Source organism: Pygocentrus nattereri, chromosome 30, assembly GCF_015220715.1.
Source record: "Pygocentrus nattereri isolate fPygNat1 chromosome 30, fPygNat1.pri, whole genome shotgun sequence".
Classification (NCBI taxonomy): Eukaryota; Metazoa; Chordata; class Actinopteri; order Characiformes; family Serrasalmidae; genus Pygocentrus; species Pygocentrus nattereri.
In genome coordinates, this window is record NC_051240.1 from 2040001 (window position 1) to 2065772 (window position 25772).

The 25772-nt window shown below is 41.3% G+C and overlaps 1 protein-coding gene across 2 annotated transcripts in view; it reads left to right on the top strand.

The window, feature by feature from the left end:
• Positions 1–24085, top strand: part of LOC108438160 (serine/threonine kinase 11 interacting protein) — a 48870-nt gene extending 24785 nt beyond the window's left edge. Inside the window, exons 18-26 of one of the 2 annotated variants that reach the window (XM_017715779.2) lie at positions 196–362; positions 477–738; positions 1630–1739; positions 3925–4022; positions 8824–9002; positions 14606–14690; positions 16775–16860; positions 21942–22168; positions 23018–24085. In XM_017715779.2, the coding sequence (XP_017571268.1) occupies positions 196–362; positions 477–738; positions 1630–1739; positions 3925–4022; positions 8824–9002; positions 14606–14690; positions 16775–16860; positions 21942–22168; positions 23018–23146 (1343 nt within the window). In that variant the 3' untranslated portion in view covers positions 23147–24085. The remainder of the gene's footprint in view (positions 1–195; positions 363–476; positions 739–1629; positions 1740–3924; positions 4023–8823; positions 9003–14605; positions 14691–16774; positions 16861–21941; positions 22169–23017) is intronic. The other variant, XM_017715780.2, reaches the window with a different exon arrangement.
• Positions 24086–25772: the final 1687 nt, after the last annotated feature.

The window sequence follows — 25772 nt, forward strand, 5'->3', positions numbered from 1 at the left end:
TTGTTTCATACACAGGTGGATGACTTTTAATGTTCTTTTTTGTTTTTGCCAGGAGATGAAAAGGTTTAGATAGAATTGTCAGTGGTAACCTGTAATCGTCATTAAGGCAGTTGATAATAAGTGTAATAAAATGTACGAAAAACTTGATGAGTGCTGCCTAAGATGTGACTTGTTTGGTTTTTTTGTTGTCTTGAGGAGATGGTGTTTTCTGCCCTGAATGCAACAGTGATCACGTGGTCCAGCTGGCTGATCAAACAGTTCCCTCCACTAGTACACCAGTCTACTGTGGCTTTGGTGAGAATGGCGACAGATGCTTCAACTTCGACATGGACACACCTATTCGTCCTCATCTACCCCCCAATGTAAATGAGCACAGACTGGTGAAATGACGATGCGTGTTCAATGCTTTCGTTTGTGACATACAATACATTCGCCATTTGCGTGCCCATGCTTACCAGTACCTGTTCCACTTCCAGTCTCTGAGCCAGGATGAAGCTTCTTTGTCTCACGACAGCCCCCTGCATGTGACCCAGGCCTCCACGCTGCATGACCTGGCCACAGACACTTTCTTCACTGCCCAAAGTGGTCTGTCCAACATCACTCCCAGTCAGAGCGAGATTTGGGTCAGTCAGTCCTTCAGCTCAGCTGAACGCCAGGCACAGGGTGACCCACAAGGCCAAGAGAGTGAGCTGGCAGGAAGTGGCAACGTCCTCCAGAGCACACAACCATCCAGCCATGGTGGGTACTGGGGAACAATATAGCTGGGGTCTGGTTACAGTGGGCTAACAGCAGGAGGTATTTACTGAGACTAAAATCTGCTAGCATCACAAGATGGATCTGAGCTTTGATTAGTAATGACTGTTTAAGACGGAATGCTGTGGCACACGAGGCCAGAAAACAGCACCGCGACGAGCACCGTCTGAGAAAATTACAGACTTCACTGTCATCTCTCCTCCCTATCATTATGGCAGCCATGTCATGGGAATGTTAGACCACATTGTATGGCTGAGTTTCAAGGGTGTCTTAGTGTTACCAAGAAATTGAATTCATTTTTTTTTTATTACTGTGAAGTCTTTGTCATAAACAGATGGGCTTCATTTCCATCCATTAAAAAGTTGGACTCTTAAAAAGACAAGTTTGTTTAACCTTTAGAGGCAGATGGCTGTGAGACATGCGGTTATTGTTTGGGGAAAACAAAAAAAAGCGCACTGTCTTTGAACTGATCTTCACTGGGTGCTATGTAAACAGTCAAAATTATAGGAAAAGTTGCATTATTAGTATTATTATGGGGGCGATGTATCCACATATGCTGTATAACATTTTATCAAGTGTAAATGTACAATGTATGGGATAATACAGTAATAGCTCATTTAGTCCCATTCTGAAAGTTACCCCCACGGCACACTGTGTTGCATACTCTCATGGATTTTGGTGCACCGTAATAGGCCTAGTCTGAGTCTTGGGTAACCACATTAAGTACACACCATGAAAACGGCATCTTATGTGGTTTAACACGCAGGATGTTTCGCAGGGTTGGCAATTTTAAAATAAATCAGTAAATAAATATTTTTGTGTTTTGATTATGGTCGTTGTCCCAGTAGCATCAAATGAGATGTTTGTATGTTGCAGCACCTTTTGACCTGTTGTCAGAAGATTTTGAGGCTATGGACCACCGGCTGAAACTTTTCTTGGATGTGGAAGTGTTTGAAGGAGAAGAAGAGATTTACTGCTTCCTAAAAGTAAGTAGACCAACTCCTTACATGTACAACAGGGGTAGGCATTATACCCTGAAATTTATAGGATATCATTTTTCAGTTTTTTACCTCTCTGTAATGTAAAGTTACAGTACTGAGCATAAATCAGAGACCACCTTGTAGTTATTTCAGTCAAAACTGCCATTATGTACAGGTTTTGTGCACATCTTTCCCAAATGCATCTGAAATGGCTAAAGGAGATATTTCTGAATAGATTAGATATAAAATAATCTGTTTGTATAAAGGGGAAAGTCAAAAGAATGACTGTCAAAGAATACTTTGACTTCTTTGTTGTTAGTATTGTTCAGTACCAGTATAATGGCTGCAGTACTGCAACCTGCTGTGTTAAACTTTGTTGTTAGGCAAGAGTACTTGCATCTGTCAGTCATTTTATAGCTAGCTGAGCTTGTGTGTGTGTGTGTGTGTGTGTGTGTGTGTGTGTGTGTGTGTGTGTGTGTGTGTGTGTGAAATGATGATGGAGTAATTCAAATTTTTATGTATCTGCAGTGAACATTCCCAGAAAGTTTAAAGCACATTCAAATAATCCTTTTTGGGAAAATATACAATCAAAATATCTTAAAAAGTGGGTGTTCAGCTCAGAAGCTACATTTAGGAAAATATGTAGCACTTTTTTTGTGCAATACCAAATAACTTCTAGATGTGATAGAACTATATTAATACTAAACATACTCAAAATTTGGTTGCAAGAACATTAAAACTAGTGGAGATAGTTTTACAATTGAAGATGCTTTGTTAGGGTAAAAAATATAAATTAAAGTCTAAACACTGAAACATTCAGTAACCACTATTTATATGAATAAATGGTGCAGATTAGGGTTTCTTGTGTGCTCAGTACAAGTTTCAACCCAATTCAGCGAAAAATCAACAAATGGTGAGGCTTGAAATGCACATGCAAATCACAGAACTGATGAAAAGGGGCCAAACTTCAAAAATGTACTACTTAAAAATATCCTTCAAGTAGAGCTATAGGTTTTTGCAAGGTATCATGAAGTTAACAAAAGTTTTAGAGGTTTTTTTTAAAGAAATCCATGACATGAACTAGGAGGGCTGGGTGAGATGGATTGACTCCACTGCAAGAAAGAGGGTGTGAGGTGAATGTGCTTAGAAGCCTTTTGTAATTTAGTGTTGATCCTACCGGAGTCCTGCTGGGCCTTCACCTTCAGCCTTATCTAACGCAGCCCCCTCCTGGCTACTCACCGCTGGGAGAGGTGTATTAGTTTCCCCAGAGCCAACTGGCTTTATCCAGAGAACTAGTCAAGTAATAAATTCCACAGCAAAACGTGAGCTTTCAGTTGATGGACTGTGCTCTCTACTACTCTTCACTCTCTTTCTGACCGTTTACAGACCTATTCAAACATCCCAGTAAATCTGGAAGCCCTTTAAAGCTTCGGTCCGGTCACTTTCACATGCATCTTTCTTTCTTCTAACCATACAGTTATGTAAAGTAGTAAGTACACTCTTGCTCTTTAGACCTAGGCCTGGTGATACCACACACTAGTAACAAGGAGCAAACCAGGCCAGATATCTGAGGTTTAAGTCATGTTCCTTCTAGATGTTTTCTAACAATGTACTAGCCATTGGTTCCTGATTGGGTGCTTCCAATGTCAATTTGGAGTCCTGATATATGTGTACTTACTTTTTCCCCTTAAGAAAATTGTATTTCTTTTATTTCAGTTACATAAAGGAAAAGCTGTTCATTTTAAGGGTCACTTTAAGTTCTATCACCTTTATTTATCAACATCATCAGACTGAATATCTGTGTGTCCAGATAGGTTGAAATTAAACTTTTCTTGGAATGTACTTCTTTCTTTACATTATAAACATACACTGGTGTTCAACTTTGTGCATAATATAGAGGGTAAATAATATAGTCACATCATTTATTTTTGTTATCTGAACAATTTTTTGATCGTACAGTATATGTAAAATATATTCAATGTTGATTTTGTTAAAACTTTATTTTAGCGCATTAGAATAATTGTATTTGTATAATTGTCTGTAACTAATTTTATTGAAAATGTTAAAGTGATTTTAAACTTTTCACCAATGATTCTGTGCTTGGATTGTTGTTTCAGTTTATGCTTCTCTTTTATGTACAGGAGCAACTACATATTGTCAATTATAACTGTCAAGCTTCTCTTGCTTCCAGATGTCTGCGGTAAAGTTTGGAGATCCGACAGAGTTCCCGTCTCTCATGGTTGTAACTGACCAACGCATCTACATCCTAGAAATGACCTGTCAGTCAGAGTAAGCTGCTACTGTGATGCCACATATTCAAAATGTTTCACTGCAGGATAGGAGCATGTGTAGTTCACCAAAGTACTGATCTCAGTGAGCCTCACACAAACCTTTCCAGACTTGCTGCATGGCGCATGGGGTTTTTCATTGTTAACAGATCAGATTTACTGGACTAATTCATGAATACCAGCTATTCTGTAATTTTGGAGCATGTAATTCACAAAAGCAGTTTGGTTTCGATAAGTTAGTGAGACGTCAAGAGGCAGAGGAACGCGGTTTTTCCTCCCTCACATCTGGCTCTGCCTTGACATTTCCAAGCACTGTGATGAACTCTGATCTCTTCGTGGATTTTGCCAATAGACAGCTGTATTTGCTTCTTTGATCTCTCATAGAGAGAGAGATACGTTCACATTACATTTATGGCATTTAACGAAAGTTTTCATCCAGAGCAGCTTACAGAAATCCTTTACTGTCCTAAGCTAGTTAATACCAATAGGTTCAAACGTTACCACATTGACACATTACCTTGTGTTTGACTGCTCAATATGAGGAACTCTGTTTAACAATATAAGAATATTTTAATTGCCACACATTTCACGTAATAATATTTCCAATATTCAAATGTTTTATTAGAATATTTTTTAAATGTGTATTGTTATTCATTGTTGATACTATTATTATTATTTTATTAGTGGTATTGATGCTATTTTATTGTTTATTGTTAGATTATTTTTGCATGATTGCTGTTAATAATTTATAAGAAAAGTTTTTAGTGACTTTTCTTATAAATTATTAACAGCAATCATGCAAAAATAATGATTTTTTTAGTGACCCCTCCCATCGACCCACCACCGATGGGAGGGGCAGTAGTAGGGGTGCGGTGCATTGTGGATCGGGCAGTGTCCGAAGGCGTGGGCCTTTGCGTTCTGATCCTCGGTTGCTGAAACTGGCTTTTGGAACTTGGAACGTTACCTCACTGGCGGGGAAGGAGCCTGAGTTGGTGCGCGAGGTCGAGAGATACCGGCTAGATATAGTCGGGCTCACCTCAACACACAGCTTGGGCTCTGGGTCCAATCTCCTTGAGAGGGGCTGGACTTTTTTCTTTTCTGGAGTTGCCCATGGTGAGAGGCGGAGGGCAGGTGTGGGCTTTCTCATAGCCCCTCGACTCGGCGCCTGTATGTTGGGGTTTTCCCCGGTGGACGAGAGGGTAGCTTCCCTACGCCTTCGGGTTGGGGAACGGGTCCTGACTGTTGTCTGTGCTTATGCACCGAACAGCAGTTCAGAATACCCAGCCTTCATAGAGTCCTTGGAAGGGGTGCTTGAAAGTGCTCCTCCTGGAGACTCGATTGTCCTACTGGGGGACTTCAACGCTCACGTGGGCAACGACAGTAAGACCTGGAGGGGTGTGATTGGGAGGAATGGCCTCTCTGATCTGAACCCGAGTGGTGTTCAGTTTTTGGACTTCTGTGCAAACCACAGTTTGTCCATAACGAACACCATGTTTGAACACAAGGATGTCCATAAGTGCACATGGCACCAGGACACCCTAGGCCGCAGTTCAATGATTGACTTTGTAGTCGTGTCAGAGGACTTGCGGCCATGTGTACTGGACACTCGGGTAAAGAGAGGAGCTGAGCTGTCAACTGATCACCACCTGGTGGTGAGTTGGATCAGGTGGTGGGGGAAGATGCCAGTCAGACCAGGCAAACCCAAACGTATAGTGAGGGTTTGCTGGGAACGTCTGGCAGAAGAACCTGTCAGATTGATCTTCAACTCACACCTCCGTCAGAACTTTGACCAGATATCGGGGGAGGTGGGGGACATTGACTCAGAATGGGCCATGTTCCGCTCCTCCATTGTTGAAGCGGCTGACTGTAGCTGTGGTCGCAAGGTAGTTGGTGCCTGTCGGGGCGGTAATCCTCGAACCCGGTGGTGGACACCCCAGGTGAGAGATGCCGTCAAGCTGAAGGAGTCCTACCGGACATGGTTGGCCTGTAGGACACCAGAGGCAGCTGGCAGGTATCGACAGGCCAAGCGATCTGCGGCTTCAGTCGTTGCCAAGGCAAAAACCCGGGTGTGGGAAGAGTTCGGTGAGGCCTTGGAAAGTGACTTTAAGTCGGCTCCGAAAAGATTCTGGCAAACCGTCAGGCGACTCAGAAGGGGAAAGCAGTGTGCCACTAGCACTGTATACAGTGGAGATGGTGTGCTGCTGACTTCGACTGAAGACGTCATTGGGCGGTGGAAGGAATACTTTGAGGACCTTCTCAATCGCACCGACACGTTCTCCAGTGAGGAGGCAGAGTCTGGGGACACGGGAATAGGCTTGTCCATTACTGAGGCCGAAGTCGCTAAGGTAGTTAAAAAGCTCCTTGGCGGCAGGGCTGCAGGGGTGGATGAGATCCGTCCCGAGTTCCTCAAGGCTCTGGATGTTGTGGGGCTGTCTTGGCTGACACGCCTTTTCAACATTGCGTGGACATCGGGGGTGGTGCCACTTGATTGGCAGACTGGGGTGGTGGTGCCTCTTTTTAAAAAGGGGGACCGGAGGGTGTGTTCCAACTACAGGGGAATCACACTCCTCAGCCTCCCTGGTAAGGTCTATGCAAGGGTACTGGAGAAGAGAGTCCGGCTTATAGTCGAACCTCGGATTCAGGAGGAGCAGTGCGGGTTCCGCCCTGGTCGTGGAACACTGGACCAACTCTTTACCCTCTCCAGGATTCTTGAGGGTTCATGGGAGTTTGCCCAACCAGTCCACATGTGCTTTGTGGATTTGGAGAAGGCATTCGACTGTGTTCCCCGGGGTATTCTGTGGGAGGTGCTTCGGGAGTACGGGGTACATGGCTCTTTGCTACGAGCCATTCAGGCCCTGTACAAACAAAGCAGGAGCTTGGTTCGCATGGCTGGCAGTAAGTCAGACTTTTTCCCAGTGAGAGTTGGACTCCGTCAGGGCTGCCCTTTTTCACCGATTCTATTCATAATTTTTATGGATAGAATTTCTAGGCGCAGTCAGGGGATGGAGGGTGTCCGGTTTGGTGACCTCAGGGTCACATCGCTGCTGTTTGCAGATGATGTGGTCCTATTGGGGACATCAGGCCGTGAACTTCAGCTTTCACTGGATCGGTTTGCAGCCGAGTGTGAAGCGGCCGGGATGAGGATCAGTACCTCCAAATCCGAGGCCATGGTTCTCACGCGGGAAAGGGTGGAGAGCCATCTCTGGGTCGGGGATGAGCTCTTGCCTCAAGTGGAGGAGTTTAAGTATCTCGGGGTCTTGTTCACGAGTGATGGTACAAGGGAGCGGGAGATGGACAGGCGGATTGGTGCTGGGTCAGCAGTGATGCGGGCTCTTTACCGGTCTGTTGTGGTAAAGAAAGAGCTGAGCCATAAGGCAAGGCTCTCGATTTACTGGTCGATCTACGCTCCCACCCTCACCTATGGTCATGAGCTTTGGGTAATGACCGAAAGAACGAGATCGCGAATACAAGCGGCTGAAATGAGTTTCCTCCGCAGGGTGGCTGGACTCTCCCTTAGAGATAGGGTGAGAAGTTCGGTCATCCGGGAGGGACTCGGAGTAGAGCCGCTGCTTCTTCACGTCGAGAGGAGCCAGTTGAGGTGGTTCGGGCATCTTGTTAGGATGCCTCCTGGACGCCTCCCTTGGGAGGTGTCACAGGCAAGTCCACCGGGGAGGAGACCCCGGGGAAGACCCAGGACACGCTGGCATGACTATATCGCCCAGCTGGCCTGGGAGCGCCTCGGAATCCCTCCCAGGGAGCTAGTGGAAGTGGCTGGGGGAAAGGGAGGTCTGGGCTTCATTGCTCAGGATGCTGCCCCCGCGACCCGAACCCCGGAGAAGCGGAAGATGATGGATGGATGGATGGATGGATGGATGGATGGATGGATGGATGGATGGTTTTTAGTCACTTACTTTCAGTGAACAAATGGGGTGGTTGTTTTAGTTTCTATATAGATTCTTATTCAAAGATGGTTATACCCATGCAGGTGCTAAACTCAGCTGTATTAATCTTATTAAGCTCAGTGCAGTTCACTTTTCCTTTTTTCTCCAAGAAACATGGCTTGCTTGCACACCGTCATACTTTTTTTAAATAAATGCTTTGGAGAGCAGCTTGCTAGCAGTGCAGGGCAGTAGGAAAAGCATTTGCATTACACACAGCTCTGTGTTCTAATGCAGATAGCTGTGAGCGGCCAGCCTTAACTCTAAATACTGCCGATCTATCATTGTAGCTTTGACAGGAAAGCACCAGTTTACTGACAAAGTCTAATCCTAAATCGCTGTGTTTTTGTGACATGCACGCTGATTATCTCGCTTTCTTCAAATGAGCAGCTATAAGAGATGTAACAGTAAGCCGTTCTGGGCAGCTCCACCCCCAGAGCCACAATATATTATTTAAGACTGAGAGTTTTTGTTGTGTAGTTCAGTTTAAGAAGGGTGATAGCTGGGAACTGACAGTCATACGTGTAGCATTGTTTTACTGAAACACAGCATTGTAAACTGTTAAGCTATAACATAACAATCTGTAATGTAAATAGGAAATTAAATAGGCCAATCATATTAGTTAAATCATTATTATCACAAATTTTTCACATTGGTCTGGCACTCGTATCCTGGGCTTGATACATAATCACATTTTCTATTAGCTAGTGCGGTAGCTCACTAGCAGGGCATACAATGGAAACATAGAAAGGACAGTAAATGTTTTAATTGTTTTTTCTGAGTACATTCATACTTTGTATTCCCACAAAGGTAAAGACTGACTCCCAAATGTCTTCTGCCTCGTCTCTCCATGTCTTGCTGCAGTGGGCAGCCCTCAGACTGGCTGCAGAAGAGGGACAGCCATCAGTTATGTGAGCTGAGTTACCTGGAGGTGGGCCTTGGGTCTCAGACTATCCACATGGAGTTTGATGAGGGTTCTGCTGCATACACGTTGTTGGTTCGAGACAGCGCCCGATGCAAACGCTTCTTTAGCCGACTAACAGGCAAGAGCTCATACACATGCGCACACATGTAGTTGGTGCTAGGAGTGGGTGAAGGGGGGAATACCTGAAATAAGCACAAAAGTAGATTTTCTGACGTAACTCTAACTCCTGGCAAACTGCAGAATCCAGGATTCTCTACAATCGGCTGTTTATTAAAAGCTGTAAATTACCACATTGTTGGACAGTCCTCATCTTTGGGCTATCTGAGAAATTCTGCTAGGCCGCAGGTGTTAGTATGGGAATCCAGTACTCCCACAATGCCATTGTGAAAGTCCTAACATTGGCACAGAGTCCGAGTTCAATCTACCACTCGTTGTTGTTCTCAACTGCGAAACCAAACAGGAGTTCATGTTGCTATTCCTCATCATTTCAGACAGCTTGGCTAATCAACCATCCAAGGTAGACAAGGCTGAAGTTATTTGAATTTTCTTCTGGCAGTGGAAGAATTTGGAAATACCTGTCAGGATTTAAAGCCTGTATATTTCTGTTCAGGCCAACTCTGTTACCTATTAATATAAAAAGTATGGTGTAATATTAACCAATATACTAAATGTGCCAATTTGCTGTGTTTTTAAATTAGTTTAGAAACTTTGGTACATGTAAGAAAAACATCTGGTCATTAAAACCTTAGAAATGATCTCATATGTCTGTATCCGCAACATTGAGACTGTGCCTCCACGTCATATATTAAAACAGGATTTACAGTGTTCTAAATGGTTGAATTGCTGTTCAAGAAGCACAGATTAGATTGACTGTGCCATCAGTGTTCCTCTCTAAGCTGACCAGATCCATCCAGTGACATCATGCTATCTGACTGTAGAGCTATTCATCGAGATGTTCTGTACAGTAGATTTCTGTCCTACACATGCGTCTTTGCTGATATTGTGTTTTCATAACAAGCTTCTAGATAATTGTGACTCTTTACAGTGCACAGCACATTATTGGTATCTATTGTTTTCTGTGGTGAGCATTTCTTACCCGGAGGGTGCCAGACTTTTCCCTAGAATTTGCCCATTGCCTCAAATTTACACGTCCTCTACAGAGAGCATACTTCCGCGCATTTTAATGCACACTTGCTGAATTTAGCGTATTCGAAAACAAAATAAAACGTTACATGGCTTTGGCAAAATTTCTGGCATTTTGTTATTTTTTTCCCCGTATGTTAAACTTAACAAATAAAAAGTGTACATTAAGATTAGCAGGAAAAATTGCAATACATGCTTATACATAACAGAATTTCTGTTAAGAGCTTCTAGGACAGTTTGGTTAAATGTCTTGGAACACACCACAACTGTGGTTTTGTGGTTCAGAAGTGGAACGTCAAGCCTCAGAACAATTTAACCACAACAAAACAAACCTTTTCCAGTATTCTTCCATGAATTCACCATCTGTTGGTTCACTTTTCCCCACTGGAACAATTAAGAATGTCTTAAAATATCCCTTTTCCTTGTGGGAAGGAGAGAAGCTGCAGATTACATGACTTTGCCTTATGTGTTATAGACAAACTATGAATTGTTGGGTGCAAACTGCTTTTACCATTTTCCAGATACTTTGGTGTCAGGGAAGGAAACCAGAAAAAAATAGCTTCACCTTGATACGAATAGATTTAGCACAGTTTGCAAACTCCAAGCATCTTATCTTGTGTAAATGAGTGGGGAAAAAATGGTGTTTATTTAGTTCTGCTGGACAGCTGTAAAAATATTTGTCTCAGCGAAGAACTGAAGGATACCTTTACCATAACAAAGCCCATTTCTCAGACCGTACCGACCAAACGCTGTTGAGGAAATGGAAAGCCAGCTGAGCGCTGCTTCGCAAGCTGGAGCCATCCAGTGCGCAGGGGCTGCTGAAAGGCCCATAGGATGTGGTTTTCCACTGAATGGGAAACGGTATTGGAGCCAGTTGGCAATGTTCACAGTCAGCTGTGGTTTTGCAGCACTGTAAAATGACCTACTGCTGTAAAAAAGGGAGCTCTGCTCATGGTAAACACCCTTTTTTGCTCTTTGCAAGTCATGTAGGGTGAAGAATACACCAAGTTCAGTGGTGACTCAGGATTTTTTGACCCCTCTATAAAATAGCAACTGTTTCAAACCTTGAAGTAAGTCAGTGTCATCTTTGTTTTATCTTATTATATAGAGTGTCACATGAAATAGATGCATATTGGTTTCCATAGCAATCAAAGGCATGTCTGAAGAAGAAAAGTGGCAAATCTTACCCTGTTACCATATTTGGAATGACGCACATTGCCTACCCTCAAGGAAAGGGTGGCTCTGGTGTTTTGTTGAGGATTCAGTAAGAGAGCCAGCTGCTGCCAGGCTCGTGGCCAGGTGTGAGTGTTTTTACCTTTCATTCGTGTTTCATCCTGTAGGTGGATTAAGTATACATTATGTGTCTTGCTTCACTGGCATAGCCCTTTAAAACGGGACCTTAATGTGGAAGACTGTCCAAGTATTATGAAAGATTGACTTGGACTTAGATGCTCCTTTAATCTTTAAAAAAAAAATATATATATATATATATTTTTTTTCCTCTTGTGTACAGCTTCAGTCCTCAAGATGTCCTAATGGAGACTTGGAGGGTGTTAACCTCCACCAAATTTTACCTGGATCCAGTGTGCCTTAAAAAAATAATAAGACCTCAAAGCCTTTAGCAGGACTGCTGTGATTTCACATGCTGACAGTTCTCTAGCCAATTCCTAACCTGTGAGGACTGGATGAGACTGGCCTGAGCCTGAGGAAAGACAGATCCTTTAAACTGAAGTGGTGGTCACATTGCACCACATACTGTGATTTAGCCAGAGTGGTGTCCGTCTTACAGGTCAAGTGGACAAGAAGACAACACCGTTCATACAGCGCTTAAAAGTAGTCTTGGGACACCTCTGTCATTACTTATTCTTTCAGAGTGATTTGATTTGTAAAGTATCATGCAAATTGTTCTTTGTCATATTCAGAAGTACATAGTTGCAGCAATTTCACAACTTCTCACTGAATACACCAAGTCCAACTGAGCAATAGCCAACTAAAACAACGTTTTGACAAATTATGAAAAAAATTGCAGATGCACTACAAATTCCAAAATGATGAAGCTAAACAGCAATAGAAGAAATATGAGAAATCATATGAGACGATGACAGGTCAAATTAAAAAGATAAGTACAAAGAGACATTTTGATGAAATGTTCAGTTAAAGAGATGCATTTTAAGTGTTTATGTGTGCACTGCCTGTAATAAAAGGTGGAATTAAGTTCCACAGTTTAGAAACATAATAACTGAGAGTCTCTCTGTTTTCTATTTTTTACAGAAGGCCAGTTTTTAGAAGGCCAGTATCGGTGGGAACATAGATAGACATTCTGTGATGTAAGTGGGTGCTAGGTCATTTAGAGTCTTAAAAGCTAGTACCAGAATTTTAAAATCTGTTCTGCAAGATACAGATTGGCAGTGTATTTCTTTCAAAGCAGGAGTGAAATGAGCTCTTTATTGTTAGTATACGTGCTGCCACGTATTGAGTTGTAGAGGATGTATTGTTTTTATATACTAAAACAATACTAATATACTATAATACTATAGTATATTATACTGGGGTATAGTATTACAATAATAAAGCATTGCTATAATAATAATAAAATAAATTTTGTGACTTCCACACAGTTGGTAAGCCTTGTCTACAGAATCTTGATTATCAGAAAGATTTGAAAAGTATAATTGTGTGTCGTCAGCATAGCTATGGAAATTGTTGTTTCCTAATTATATTACCTTCAGATTACATGTACAAAGAGAAAAGCAGAGGCCCTAAAACTGAACCTTGTGGGAATACCTGGTATTCAGTATCGAAAGCTGCACTAAGATCCAATAAGACCAGAATTGAAAGGTTTTGTCCATCAGTGCTAAGCCGTATGTCATTAACAACATGAACCAGTGCTGCCTCAGTACTGTGGTTAGAGCGAAAATCTGATTGATACTTCTCATATAACTTGTTTGATATTATTTGACATGCATTTAATTTAACAGCTTTTTTTTTTTTTTTTTAATCTAAAGTAAATACCTTTTTTTACTTTATGTACTAATCAACAGGGACATCATTGAATGGTACAACTGTAACAACTGCAATTTCCCCCTGGGATCAATAAAGGAATCTGAATCTGAACATTAGTGTTACCTCAGGGATGCTAATGTTCACCTATTATCTTATTAGTGTTTGCATATTTTTACTTGCTTTTACTTGGTTTTCAATTATTACCTGGATCATTTTGAGTTTCAAACCTGGTCATTATTGCTGGTTGTTATAAGTACTGTAGTGTACTTTGGTACATCATGTCTTAAACCTATGAAGACGATAGCGGGCTATAGTGTTCGGGAGCTATTTCCTTGTTGGGTAATGAATGCAGATGAAAGATGATCTTTCTGTGTCAGGTGACTCTAGTCAGAGATTACTTGTTCTGTTTTACAGCAACTGTAGTGCTTGGCTTTTGCTACGCTAAAGTGTCTTTCTTTTTTTTTTATCCTAGATCTAGAACATGCTAGTTGTTTTAAAAATACAACCCAAAAATCTAGCATGGAATGTTTCATGCTTTTTCATGCCATTTCCTGAAATTTTATTCAGGAATATCCATTTCCATCCATACCAGCAATGCTTCTGTGGTGATTTTCCCCTCCGTGCGTGTCAGAATGAATCTTTACAAAGAGAAACAAAAGCAGGTAGAATCATGTAATGCAAAAAACAAGGTGTTCTGAAAAACTCTGGCCGCAGCAGAAATCAATTACCTTTTTTTTTCTTTATTTATTTGAGTTTGTCACATTATCAGTTTTGTTTGGGGATGACTCTTTGCCCATTGTGGCACGACTGAGGCAGTTTTGAACAGTATGTTTGTGTTGAATAGACAGAGTTCTGTGTCTTGGTGCCGTGTACTGCCCACACAGGTTTTTCTTGGGATATTTAAGCCAGAAAGTATTATTTTACAACAGTTATTTCAGGTGCGTTTAACCAGCGGGGGAAGAATCCTGGAAAACCCTGTAATACTGTAGCGATAATGCACTTCAGTAAAAGCATTAATGAAAATTAGTCAAGTAAGAATAAATAAGTTACTTATTGAAAAACTATTAGGGTACTTTGATTTACTTTAAGTATACTTTGCAGAAGTAAAAAAAACAAACAAACAAAAACCAACTAACTAAAAAAAAAACAAGCAACAGCTTTTGTGCTTGTTTTTGTAAAATGACAAATAATAAAAGACCATGGTAGTTACTTAGTTTAAGATTAAAGTTAAAACATCAGTCTCTATCTACTCGAAGCATATTGTAATGGGAAATTTAATCAGGTACTGTAACGAGAGTTACTTTCTGTCTCTATTTCAGTCTAATGAATCCAGTCTTATTGACAACAGTATCCTGAAAACATTATACAAATAAAACGCAGATTGCAGCATCAGATGCATTTCTGAAATCCATTCAAAACTAGAATGGTTCTTCTAACTGTCAACTGTAATGAAATTTAAGGCAGGAGTTGTGTTGCAGGGCCATAGTGATGAATCATGGGTCAATGGGTAATGGAGAACCCATTGAGGAGGTCTGTAATTTGCCTTCATCAATTATTCTCTTTCTTTCCATAAAGGAATAGCAAGGGAACTGGCCCCAAAATCTGACAGCAAGCTTAAGGGCATCTCAACCACGCGTCTAAATCCCAAACACCATCTTTGGTACGTAATAAAAGTCTATATTTTTGTCCTCTCTATCATGTCTCTTTCTCCTTTTTTTTTCCCCCTTCTCCCTGTTACCCTCTCTCTCCTTCCCATCGCTTTGGGCCTCTTAACCATTTAATTGCGCACATCTGGAATCACAGATGAAATGTGTGTATGAGGGGCAGTAAAAACTTTGCACCATTTGTTTCAGCTCTGTAGTCCCTCGTTTGCTAAATTGCTTGGTTGAACCACATGGTAATGTATCTCGTCTGTTGGGTAATAATGAGTGTCAGATGAAGGCTCTCTGTTCAAAGATCACAGGCCACTGCTCTCTTTCACAACAACCACAATGTATGGCCATAAGTATGCTGAACACCTGACTACATGTTCCAGTTGAGAATTTCTGCTCTTGAATGCTGACCATCAGTATAACATACCTTTGTCATAGCTAGGGTTCCTGGGTTACCTAAGAATTGGATAGGTGTGGTACTGTCTTCATCGAGTAAACATCATTGCCCTTTCTGGCATCAAACCAAAATTAACCTGAAGACAAGTAGCCAGCAGGAGTGTCCAACACCACCAAAAACAACTTGGCAGACACTGTTTTTGGCAGCAGCATTCTTGCCTCTGTCTCTGGATGGCTGCACTGGAGTCTCCAACGAATCCTCCAGTTATCATCAGCTGAATTTCGGTGTTTATGGGCCGTGTTTTATGGTTCACACTGGCTCAGAAAATCAGTCAGTGACCACTCATGTCCTCTTAACGGAAAACAGTAGAAGAAACTGTTAGCCGTTGTCAGTTTGCAGCAGCTAGCTACATTATATGGCCAAAGGTATGTGGACACTTGACCATCACACCCAAATAAGGTTGTCCCATTCCAAAAGTATAGGCATTAATATGGAGTTGCTGCCTCTTGTTACCCCTAGTGGCTGTTAGTCTCCACTCTTCTTTGAAGGTTTGGCACAAGGTTTTGGTGCGTGTCTGAGAGAGGCTGTGCCCAATTGAGTCAACAGACAATTTCTGCCCATTTGACTCAAGAGAGCATTTGTGAGGTGCTGTTGGCACTGATGTTGGGTGAGAAGGCCTGGCTCATAGTCAGTTGAACACAAGGTGTTCAGTGGGGTGGAGGTCAGGGCTGTGTGCAGTCCAGTTCCTTCACACCAAACTCATCAAACCATGTCTCACTTTGTGTGGAGGGGATACATGAACATCAGCTTTACTCTTTGCTGGAACTCTGATAAACAGTTCCAGACCATTATCCCTCCTCCACCAAACTATGCATTCCGGTAGGTAGTGTTCTCCTGCATAGTGATCTTAGGCTTGTGTGCAGTTACTCGGCTGTGGAAACCTATTTCTTGTAGCTCTCGAAAAACTGTTATTGTGTTGATGTTGCTTCCAGTTTGATGTTGCTGCAGTTAGCTTGGAACTCTGTAGTGAGTGATGCAGCAGTGGACAGTTGATTTTTAAGCTCTGTGCTTCAGCACTTAGCAGTTCGGCTCTGTAAGTATGCGTGGTCTGCCATTTCGTGTCTGGGCTGTTGTTGCTTCTAGGCACTTCCATTTCACAGTAACAGCACTTACAGTTGCCCGGAGCAGATCTGGCAGGGCAGAAATTTCACAAACTGAATTGTAACAAAGACGGCATCCTATGACAGTGGCACATTTGAGGTTACTGTGCTCTTCAGTACGACCCATTTTCCTGCCAGTTGTTGTCTATAGAGTTTGCTTCACTATATGCTTGACTTTATACACTCTGTCAGCAGTGGGTGTGGCTGAAACACCTAAGTCAGTCATTTTGAGGGGTATCCACATACTTTTGGCCATATAGTATGTTGTGCTGTCTTTAACATACAATTTTATTTTAATTATCCTAGAAATAGAATTTGTCAGTTGTTTTAAAGCGACAGCTGTACCCTGACTTGGAAGGTTTCATAAAACTGTGTAGATATTGGCATGTGCTGTTTTTTTTTTTTTTGTTTTTTTTTCCCCCACTCCTTTTTTAATATATGCATTCATTTCTTGTTGAATCACGCTGCCAAGCTTCTTCATTGGTGCTCATTCTAATGTATATGTGATTGTAATCTCTTTCGGGGCATCTGACAGGCCTCTGGTTTGTGAGGGCAGCGAGCCGTTCTCAGAAGAAGACAGCCATCCACCATTCTTTTATCTGCTGGCATTCCTCCAGCTAGGTGAGTATTCATGGCCAAAATGTGAGGACAACATGCATTTGCCAGCATCTGGAGTAAAACTTAGCTCGCTCATAAATTGGGGGGAAGCAGCATTGAAGAATGTAGGCTATGGTAATTGCAGCATGCAGTGACTCGCCTCTGGCAGGTTGCAACTGAAAGAGTTGCAGTCTCGAAGTAGAAGGCTTAACAGTATGACTGGACAATATTTTGGAAAAGTCACATTGTGGTATTTTGCTTTTGTGATAAATATTGCAATACATGAACATTTTTATTATTACTCACAACAGTGGTGCTAGATACTGTGATTTTAATATTTCTTTTTTATGTCTTTATTATTCTCTGATCTCTTGATGCTTGGAGCGACTTATGGATACAATGTCCGGCAAAGTGTAAAAAGACAATATGTTCAATGCTAACGACTCCTTAACAGAGTCATATAAACACACACTTCAATTGCAAATAATATTCATTGTTGGAATGCTTGAATCCTTTTCCATGAGTGTTTGGAAACCTGAACCTATGTGAGGGAATTATTTTAACCAGAGGATTCTGTTTTAGCCTACCCTAATTGCACTAATAATAAATATTCACTTAAACTTCTTAATTGTGTTTACATTGAGAGACAAAACTATAAAGTATACGCCATGACAGGGCAATTTGTAAGAAATAAGTGTAGAAATTTGGGCTGGGCAATAAAACGATAACAATAATGATCATGATTTAATTTCCTCAATAAAAATATGAGAAATGTTCAGTAAACGTTCAATATAATAGCCTATTATCCTATGTCTGCGTTCACTAGACAGCCCTAGTGGCATTTTTTACTGTAAGAAAAAACGCAACTCTACTACTACTGCTAAGTTTTTTGACATGATCTAAATCATGATCTAAAATGGGTTGCCAAGCATACTTGGGTGTAAGTGTCTGAAATGTGGGGATATACCTTGCCTGTTTGAGTGGAGCGACTGGTGGTCTGTTTTGCTGTGACCAAGTGTGAGTTACAAAATAAGTGGCATGCAACTGTACTGGCCCAGAGCGAACTCACTTCTGTCCGAACATCCTAACCAGCTAGTACTGATGAAACAAGACAATAAGGTGGAGCTCAGTGGCATTAACTGCAGTGTGATTGTCTCGCACCAGACAAACAGCATCCTCTTTCTTTGTAAGTCATTGTTTGTCTGAGATCTGTCTTTCACCAGAGAGAGTAAGACATATTCCAACCCTCAAACTACTACAGCAGCGTAGAGAAATCCAAATGTCTGCTAGCTTGTGTTTGAATACTGTGATATGCTCTGACATGGATGTGGTAGGAGTGATGGCAGTAAGGCGTTGTGATCCATCATTTACGTACCAAGCCAGCTAATGTTTGCTGTTTGCACTAAGCTGACATTGTTGAGAAACAGATTGCCTAGAAAAAAGTTTGCTCTTTTTTTTTTTTTTTTTTTTTTTTTAATGAATATTACAGAAATCGCAGTCGTGCTGTGCCTGTGAGAATGCTGCTTTAACCAGCTGCTAAAAACGTTCTCCCATTGTGCCATGACAGATTGGTCTGTTGTCATGTCCAGAACCTAAAGATTAGTTTCAGACTATAATTAATCACCTGGTACCTTCACCTTTGACTCAGGAGCAAAAAAACTTTAAATTTGAAAAATAAAGATTTGACATTTATTCTGGTAATTATGTCAACAGAAATACATTTTTTTTATTGCTAATAACATGTTTGGCCATATCACCCAGCTCTAGTAGAAACATGTTAAATCGCTGAAGTTTAACCTATAAATAGCACTATGACTTTTTACTAGTGAACCTTGTATTTTCACCATTGAGTGTTAGCACTGTTTGTGTGTTTTGACGTCAGCTGTAGTTGAAATACAGACAGTTTAAGCTTATAATAGGCATTTAAGATAAGATAAGTAAGATAAGTGATACTTTTTTGATCCCACAAACAGGAAATTCCACCTCCGCATTTAACCCATCCGTGAAATGAAACACCACATACACACTAGTGAACACACACACTAGGGGGCAGTGAGCACACAGTGCCCGGAGCGGTGGGCAGCCCTATCCACGGCGCCCGGGGAGCAGTTGGGGGTTAGATGTCTTGCTCAAGGACACCTCAGTCATACAGACATCATTTACTTTAAGTTTCAGTATTACATAGGTTTCATCTTTAAAGGGTTGAACTCTTAGCAGGTTAAAGGGTTCGCCTCTTAGCAGGTTAGTGTTCTGTTGACCTGCTCAGCCTACTGTAGTGAAGACGAACTGTGTCTAGTCATAAAGAGAACGTATGTGTAAGCCACTTATGTTCACCTGGCAATTCATCATGCGGTTGGATTACATAGGCATGGGTTGTAACAATAGCAACTAGACTTTTTCCTGAACTCCTTATGAAGCCACAGTGTCATTTTTTGGTCTTTCTGGAGAGGTTTATCACAAACTGCACATTGTCACTGAATGTCTCAGAAACTTTTAATGGCACATAGGATGGTAACTGGGTAAGTTAAAGAGTCAGCACACTTTTTTACTTTACTAATAGCAGAGAACAACTTTTCCCTTCCCTCACGGATATTTTGGCCATAGTGAAAAATATGTTGGATATTAAATAGGATAATATAGTCCCTTAACAGGAAACAAACTTAAATATGACAAAATGTGGTGCACATTTTCCTATGTATTTGGTGAGTTTAACAAATGTAAAAAATGGGATATAAAATGCTTGTGCGTTTTCTATGTCCTTTTATTTGACCCCAATATGTTAACTTGGAAAACCTAGTTAACCCAGACATTTACATACTGCAGGTACATGAAAACGATCTGATATCAGCATCAGCTCACGATCCCGTTTTAGTGCATCCCTACACATTACTGAGGTCTAGATTAACCATTGATTCCATCTAAAGAGCATTTGTGATTGGGCTCATTTGCATATTGTACACTTTTATAATCAGTATTGTGAGAACAGATGCTGCTGTAAAGACTGTTTTTTTTTTTTCATATCTCGTTTGATTTTTGTTGTTCTCAGAAGCTAAAATGAAAATAATTCCCTGCCACATAGATTCATTACCTGCTGTTCTACCCAATCACTGTGGGAACCAGCAGTACTTTAGGTGAACAGAACCCGTGTCCTCTAAACAGCAGAGGTGGTGTTTGACTCTGAGAGCTTTTATTTGAGTCCAGTTGATTTCTTTGGAACGGGACACCCAGATCTGGATGGAGGAAGAGGCTCACAGTAAACAAAAAGCTCTATCTGACTCTTCCTGAGAGGGTGCTCTCACTGTGAGCAAGTTGCTCAGCTTTCAATCAGCCCGACGCCCCACCGACACCCGTCGTTCTCCCCAGCCGCCCTCCGGGCAGGCCTGGGAGTGGGCCGCAGGCACCGAGTCCTGAGCCTTCAGCGTCTGAGAGCTAGCCCAGCCAGAAACCTCCCGCTGTGTTTGAAAAGAGAGACAAGAACATTTCTCTCCCCCTGTCAAACCCTCACTCTCACCCACTGCTTGGCTTCTCTCCTCTCGCTCATTTGTGGACACGTACTCTCACTCTGTCTCTTTCAGTCTCTTCCAATATCTGTTCTGTTTCTGGCCACAGATGTGGAAATAAAAAAATTATCTGTAAGGAAAAAAGGTTTTTCAACTGAAATACTTTTCCGGGTGGTTATCGAATGACATTTTTCATTCCAGAGCATCTGAACCACAGTGGCATGCATTTGTTGAGTGTTTTAAAACATGAAGTAGTTTTCTTATAATGGAGGGTGGGAGCCAATTAACATGATTTTACAGTGGCTACCTGCATTAACCTATGAATGCAGTACACTGAATCACCAGTTTAAGTGCACCTAAATTGTACTCGCAGTGTTTGGTATTTGTACACCTATAGGTGCACTTGGTAGGTATACAGTTAATGCCTTTAGCGCTTTAGCACAGCACTGACACCAACATGGAGATGCCTGTACAAATACCACTTTGCTAGTATACTTACTAGCTGCTCTGTTAGGCATGCCTTTTTTGGTAAAGGTTGTTTATGTAAAGTACTATGCAAAAGTCAGAGACCACTCTTCACTTATTTCAGTTGCATTTAAAATGGCCAGTTCAGGGTTTTTGTTGTTTTTTTTTCTATATACAGGAGATGTTACTGAAAGTCACCATCAGATAAACCGTACCGAAAGCTTTCATCTTTGAGAGGTATGAGAAAAATCCAGCTCCACTCTTGCTTTCAGATCTGAAAAAATCCAGCTTCCATTGTGAGAACTCAACTCAACTCGGTGGGTCTGAAAGAATGTATAGCTATCAGTAATTTATTACTGAGAAACGAATATGGACATAAAGAAAAAAGCTGTAAAATTAATAAAGCTGCTGGTGTTCTCAGACCACTCAAGTCCAGATCTCAACCGCACTCAATGTGTTTGGGTTTGCTTGGATCCTGAGAAGCAGAAAACTTGGAGTGAATATTGGAGGTGTAGAAAAATGCCTCTGCAGATTTATTTGAAAAACTGAAAGCACGTTTCCCAAAAAGAATAGAAGCTGTAAAAAAGAAGAAAAGTGGACACACAAGTTCTGTTGTTGAGGCTTCTGTGTGAAGTTTCTGTTGAATATGATTTCTGCTCTTTTTATCTGATGCAGAGAAATTAGCTTGTGCTTTATGGCTGTTTTGTCTGGAAATCAAATAATGAAGTATGGTCTCTGAGTTCTGCACAGTACTGTATCATGTTGGTGTTACCACTGTGCTAAGAGTGGTCTCTCACCTGGATAATATCTAGTCAGTGGTGGTCCTTTATTGGTTCATTCCACTGATGAATTTGGGACAGTTTGGCAGACAAATTCTGTAAATTGCTGAAGTTGCTGATGGGAGCCCATCTGGTATGCAACAAATGTCAACCTTCAGTAACTATATACCTACAGCATACACACACACACACACACACACACACACACACACACACACACATACATATATATATGTAATGTGACAATGAGAGGAGCCACCTAAACGCACTGTATATCACAGACAGATTCAAATACAGGGAAGCTCCTATAACACACAGCAAGTGATGTAAGAGAGAGTGCTTTCCTGTGCATTTCACTCAGGTGATGGTTTGACCTCTGTGACTGTACTGGCCACTCGGGAAATGCTGTGCCTCCTGGACGAAGACCACCAATGGAGCAAGAGCAACTCTGAGCCGACAGGCAGCGAGGAGGGACAAACGTGCAGTGGGCGGGTCACAGTTCGTGAAACGCAGCCAATCAGCTGTGTCAGCTCCATCCATCTGTTCTCATCTGATCCATGCCTGGTGGAGATAAAACTTTATGATGAGGTGTGTATGTTTTTCTTAAAACTAGAGGTTTCTGACTTCAGTTGGGCTACATTCGCATTACTAGGCTGTGTAACATTTCAAATCAGATCTGAGCCACTTTCATATGTGGTCCTAGACCAGATACATCAACGGTTTGTGACCCTGCGACCCTATTGAGAACAGTCAGACTGGAATTCGTGTTCTTTCACTGCATAGACACAGACACACCCTACTCACACTTCCATATTCGACACTGCAGAAGTTGCCATGGTAGGGAAAACATAACAGCAGCGGCAGCACTTCTGTATTAGAATATAGAGATAGTCCCGCTTTATATGTCTGGGATGTGGAGGAGTCGCTTATTTTAATGTCCATATTTAGGAATGTGTCTAATTTTTCTACAAAGAGTCATTCGTTTGGTGCAGCAGTTGCCATTTTCAGAAATGTGTAAGCTTGATAAGGGATACACGCTGTACTTTCAGAGAAACACCTGCTTGACCATGAAGGCATGTTGTACACATTAACAGTAGATTTGAGTCACTTAGGCTACATTAACATTTCAAGCCTCAATTCAGATTTTTTTGCACATATCTGATCTTTCTAATATGATGGTTCACATTCATGTAGGTGACTCAAATTAATGTGAATGAAGCCGTGTCCTGAAATGACTCACATGTACACACAGTAATATCATAGGAGTGAGCCACATGCATCACGAACTTGCTTGTAACGTGAACATAGCCTAAGGCCCAAGACCACAATCTGTGAGTCAATTGAGAAAGTTCAGCTTTCTAAAGCAGCTGAACCTGGTGGAAAATCTAATGAAAACAAATGACTTGTGTATTTGGTTTGTGCATTTGTGGTTGACAGATGGCCAAAGAGGAGAGGACGTGGCCTCTGAGAGCAACGGCTGGCCAGGAGATACAAGGTTTGGTTGACTGGGTCAGAAGTCAATGGGAGGCCATGTTTGGGGTCAAGCTGATTACTGCTGTTCAGTAACACCTCAGCTTATCCTCTGTTGAACAATATTGCACTGCTATCAATGTTTGCACTTCAGTTTGTGTGCGCTCTGTCCATGTGGGTTTTCCATAAGACTGAGTTTTTATCTGTGCATATCTTATCAACTGTTTACTAATGTTGCTTATTGTTATGTTAATTCACATCATTAGGAATGTTGTGGTAGTGTAATGACCGAGTGCCTTATGTTGCCTTGTTGTTTGTGTGCGGAAGTTAAAGGGTTTTGTTAATCTCTCAGGGTGGAAAGTCCTTTGTGCTTGGGATGTGTTTAAAGAGGGTGTTGATGCCAAGTTAAATGTAACATATTAAGACGCACAAATCACATCGTTAGTCATGCCATGTCACTAGTTTTCGTTTTTGTGAATTCTTTTTCACGTTGGGCCCCTATATATACAAACATACACTCACCTTGTGTATGCCATATTTGCGTAATTAGGTCCTCGTAATGGAATGTGTAAGTTAAGGAACCATGACTGCTGAGTGTGTCCGGTACCTGTATGTGTATATGACTTAAAGAACGTGGTAAGAAAACCAGTAACTGCACTGCATCATGTTGTTGTTGTTGTTGTTGTTGTTGTTGTTGTTGGGCTGATGACCAACTAGCCATTTTTCCTAAGACAGGACGCACGCTGATCAAAATGCATCATATATGTCGTGCAATGTATATCCCTATGATCATTCATCCTAACTGCACCTTGAAAAGCTTGTATTATTTCGGGACATGTGCTCAGAGTTTGCTTGTTTTTATGAATGGAAAATATAGTATATGAAAAATACTGTCAAAATTAAAGTGTTTTTGGATGTGCTAGAAAGTTGTAATGTACAGGCCTATTTATTAATTATGTACCAGCCTTTTTGAAGGGAATCATGCAAAAAATGGCTTTTTATTTTTGCTATCTAAATAAACATTGCCTATCTTGATCCAGTGTCTAAATAACGTTTCACTCTTTGGCAAATGTAGTCATGGAAGAATTAATGGAGCCGAGTGAGTAAGCCAGTGCAAGCTAGAACAAGCGCTTCGTTCATGAACATTTCTCGTTCACAACACACCAAATCAGAGAACTTCGACTATTGTTAATTCAACATCTTATCAATAGGATCTTAACGTTAGTTATGCCTCATCGTGTTTTGCAACATTTCTCTTTCCTCTTTGTGTTTCCAAAAGCATGTTCACAATGTGGAACGCACTCCTCTTCCTTCAGGCATGTGAAGCATGTTGCTGACATTTGTTGGGCGGTGCTATTCCATTGAAGTGTGGTGATATCGTTTTGCCTGGAAAGGGAGATGTAAGCTTCCTGCGCCTATTTGAATTTGGTCAGTTAACCCAATTTCCAGCTAATAGTGAGACCTCTCAAAAAGCATCTGTATAGACTGAACAACTTAAACGGACCAATTTATGTGTAAATCTGTCTTTTTTGGTATTCTAAGTGACAACATACACAATAAGCATCATGGAATTGAGTTTTTAATTTAGTTTAATAAATAATTAAGTATGACTAATTAGGCTCTTTATTAGCACATTTTTAAGTACTGACTATCAGTAATGCAGTCATATGCAAAGGTTTGAACATCCTGAGTCAAAGTACGTGTTTTGTAAGTGAAAATGACTTAACATCCTCTACAAGGTATGAACTAAACTATAGCTTCAATTTCAATTTAATTTCAATTCAATTTAAACTTCAATTTAATGCACAATTTCTTTCTTTTTTTTTTTTTTTTTTTTTTTTTTTCTGAGTTTTACATGTTGGGGGGGGGGGGAAATCAAGTGGAACAAATGTGCTGGACCTACACCTTTTTGTGTTTTATTTTTTCTCCAGTATGTTCAAGTCAGGGCAGTAAAGCCCAAACAAAGCTGTTTAATTCATTTGGTCAGGTTTTGTGTATTTCTCTAAGCAAAGGTTTTATTTGCTCAGAAAAACACAAATATTAGAGTAAATATAATAACGTTAATACAGGTAAGTAGTGTTTTTTATGTATGTCAGTGTAACTATTTCCAATCCTCTCTTCAAGGTGGTTTAGTGTCACTGGAGCCACATTTTGTTCTTCAAACTAGCTCATGAGATATCTACTTTTTTTTCCTTCGCAATTGGAAGAAGACCTTGTGTCTCCAGAATGGTAACTTTACAGGAGAAAGAAAAAATGTTAATGTAACATTTTTTTTCCTTCAAAGTACTTTCGGAGGAGTGCTGTCGCCTCACAGCGAGGAGGGTCTGGGTTCGATTCCCCGGCCGGGCGGGTGTGTGGAGTTTGCATGTTCTCCCCGTGTCTGCGTGGGTTTCCTCCGGGTTCTCCGGTTTCCTCCCACAGTCCAAAGACATGCAGTCAGGCCAATTGGACTTGCTAAATTGCCCCTAGGTGTGACTGTCTCTGTCTGTCTGTCTGTCTGCCTGCTTGCGATGGACTGGCGACCTGTCCAGGGTGTATCCTGCCTTCCGCCCGAAGACTGCTGGGATAGGCTCCAGCACCCCCCCGCGACCCTGACGGAGAAGCGGCTTGGAAATTGGATGGATGGATACTTTCGGAGGACCATTTCTATTGGTCGGTTTATTAAAATTGAAATTTCAACGCAATGCAAAGTGTAACTGCAGCTTTCAAATGCAAAATGAAA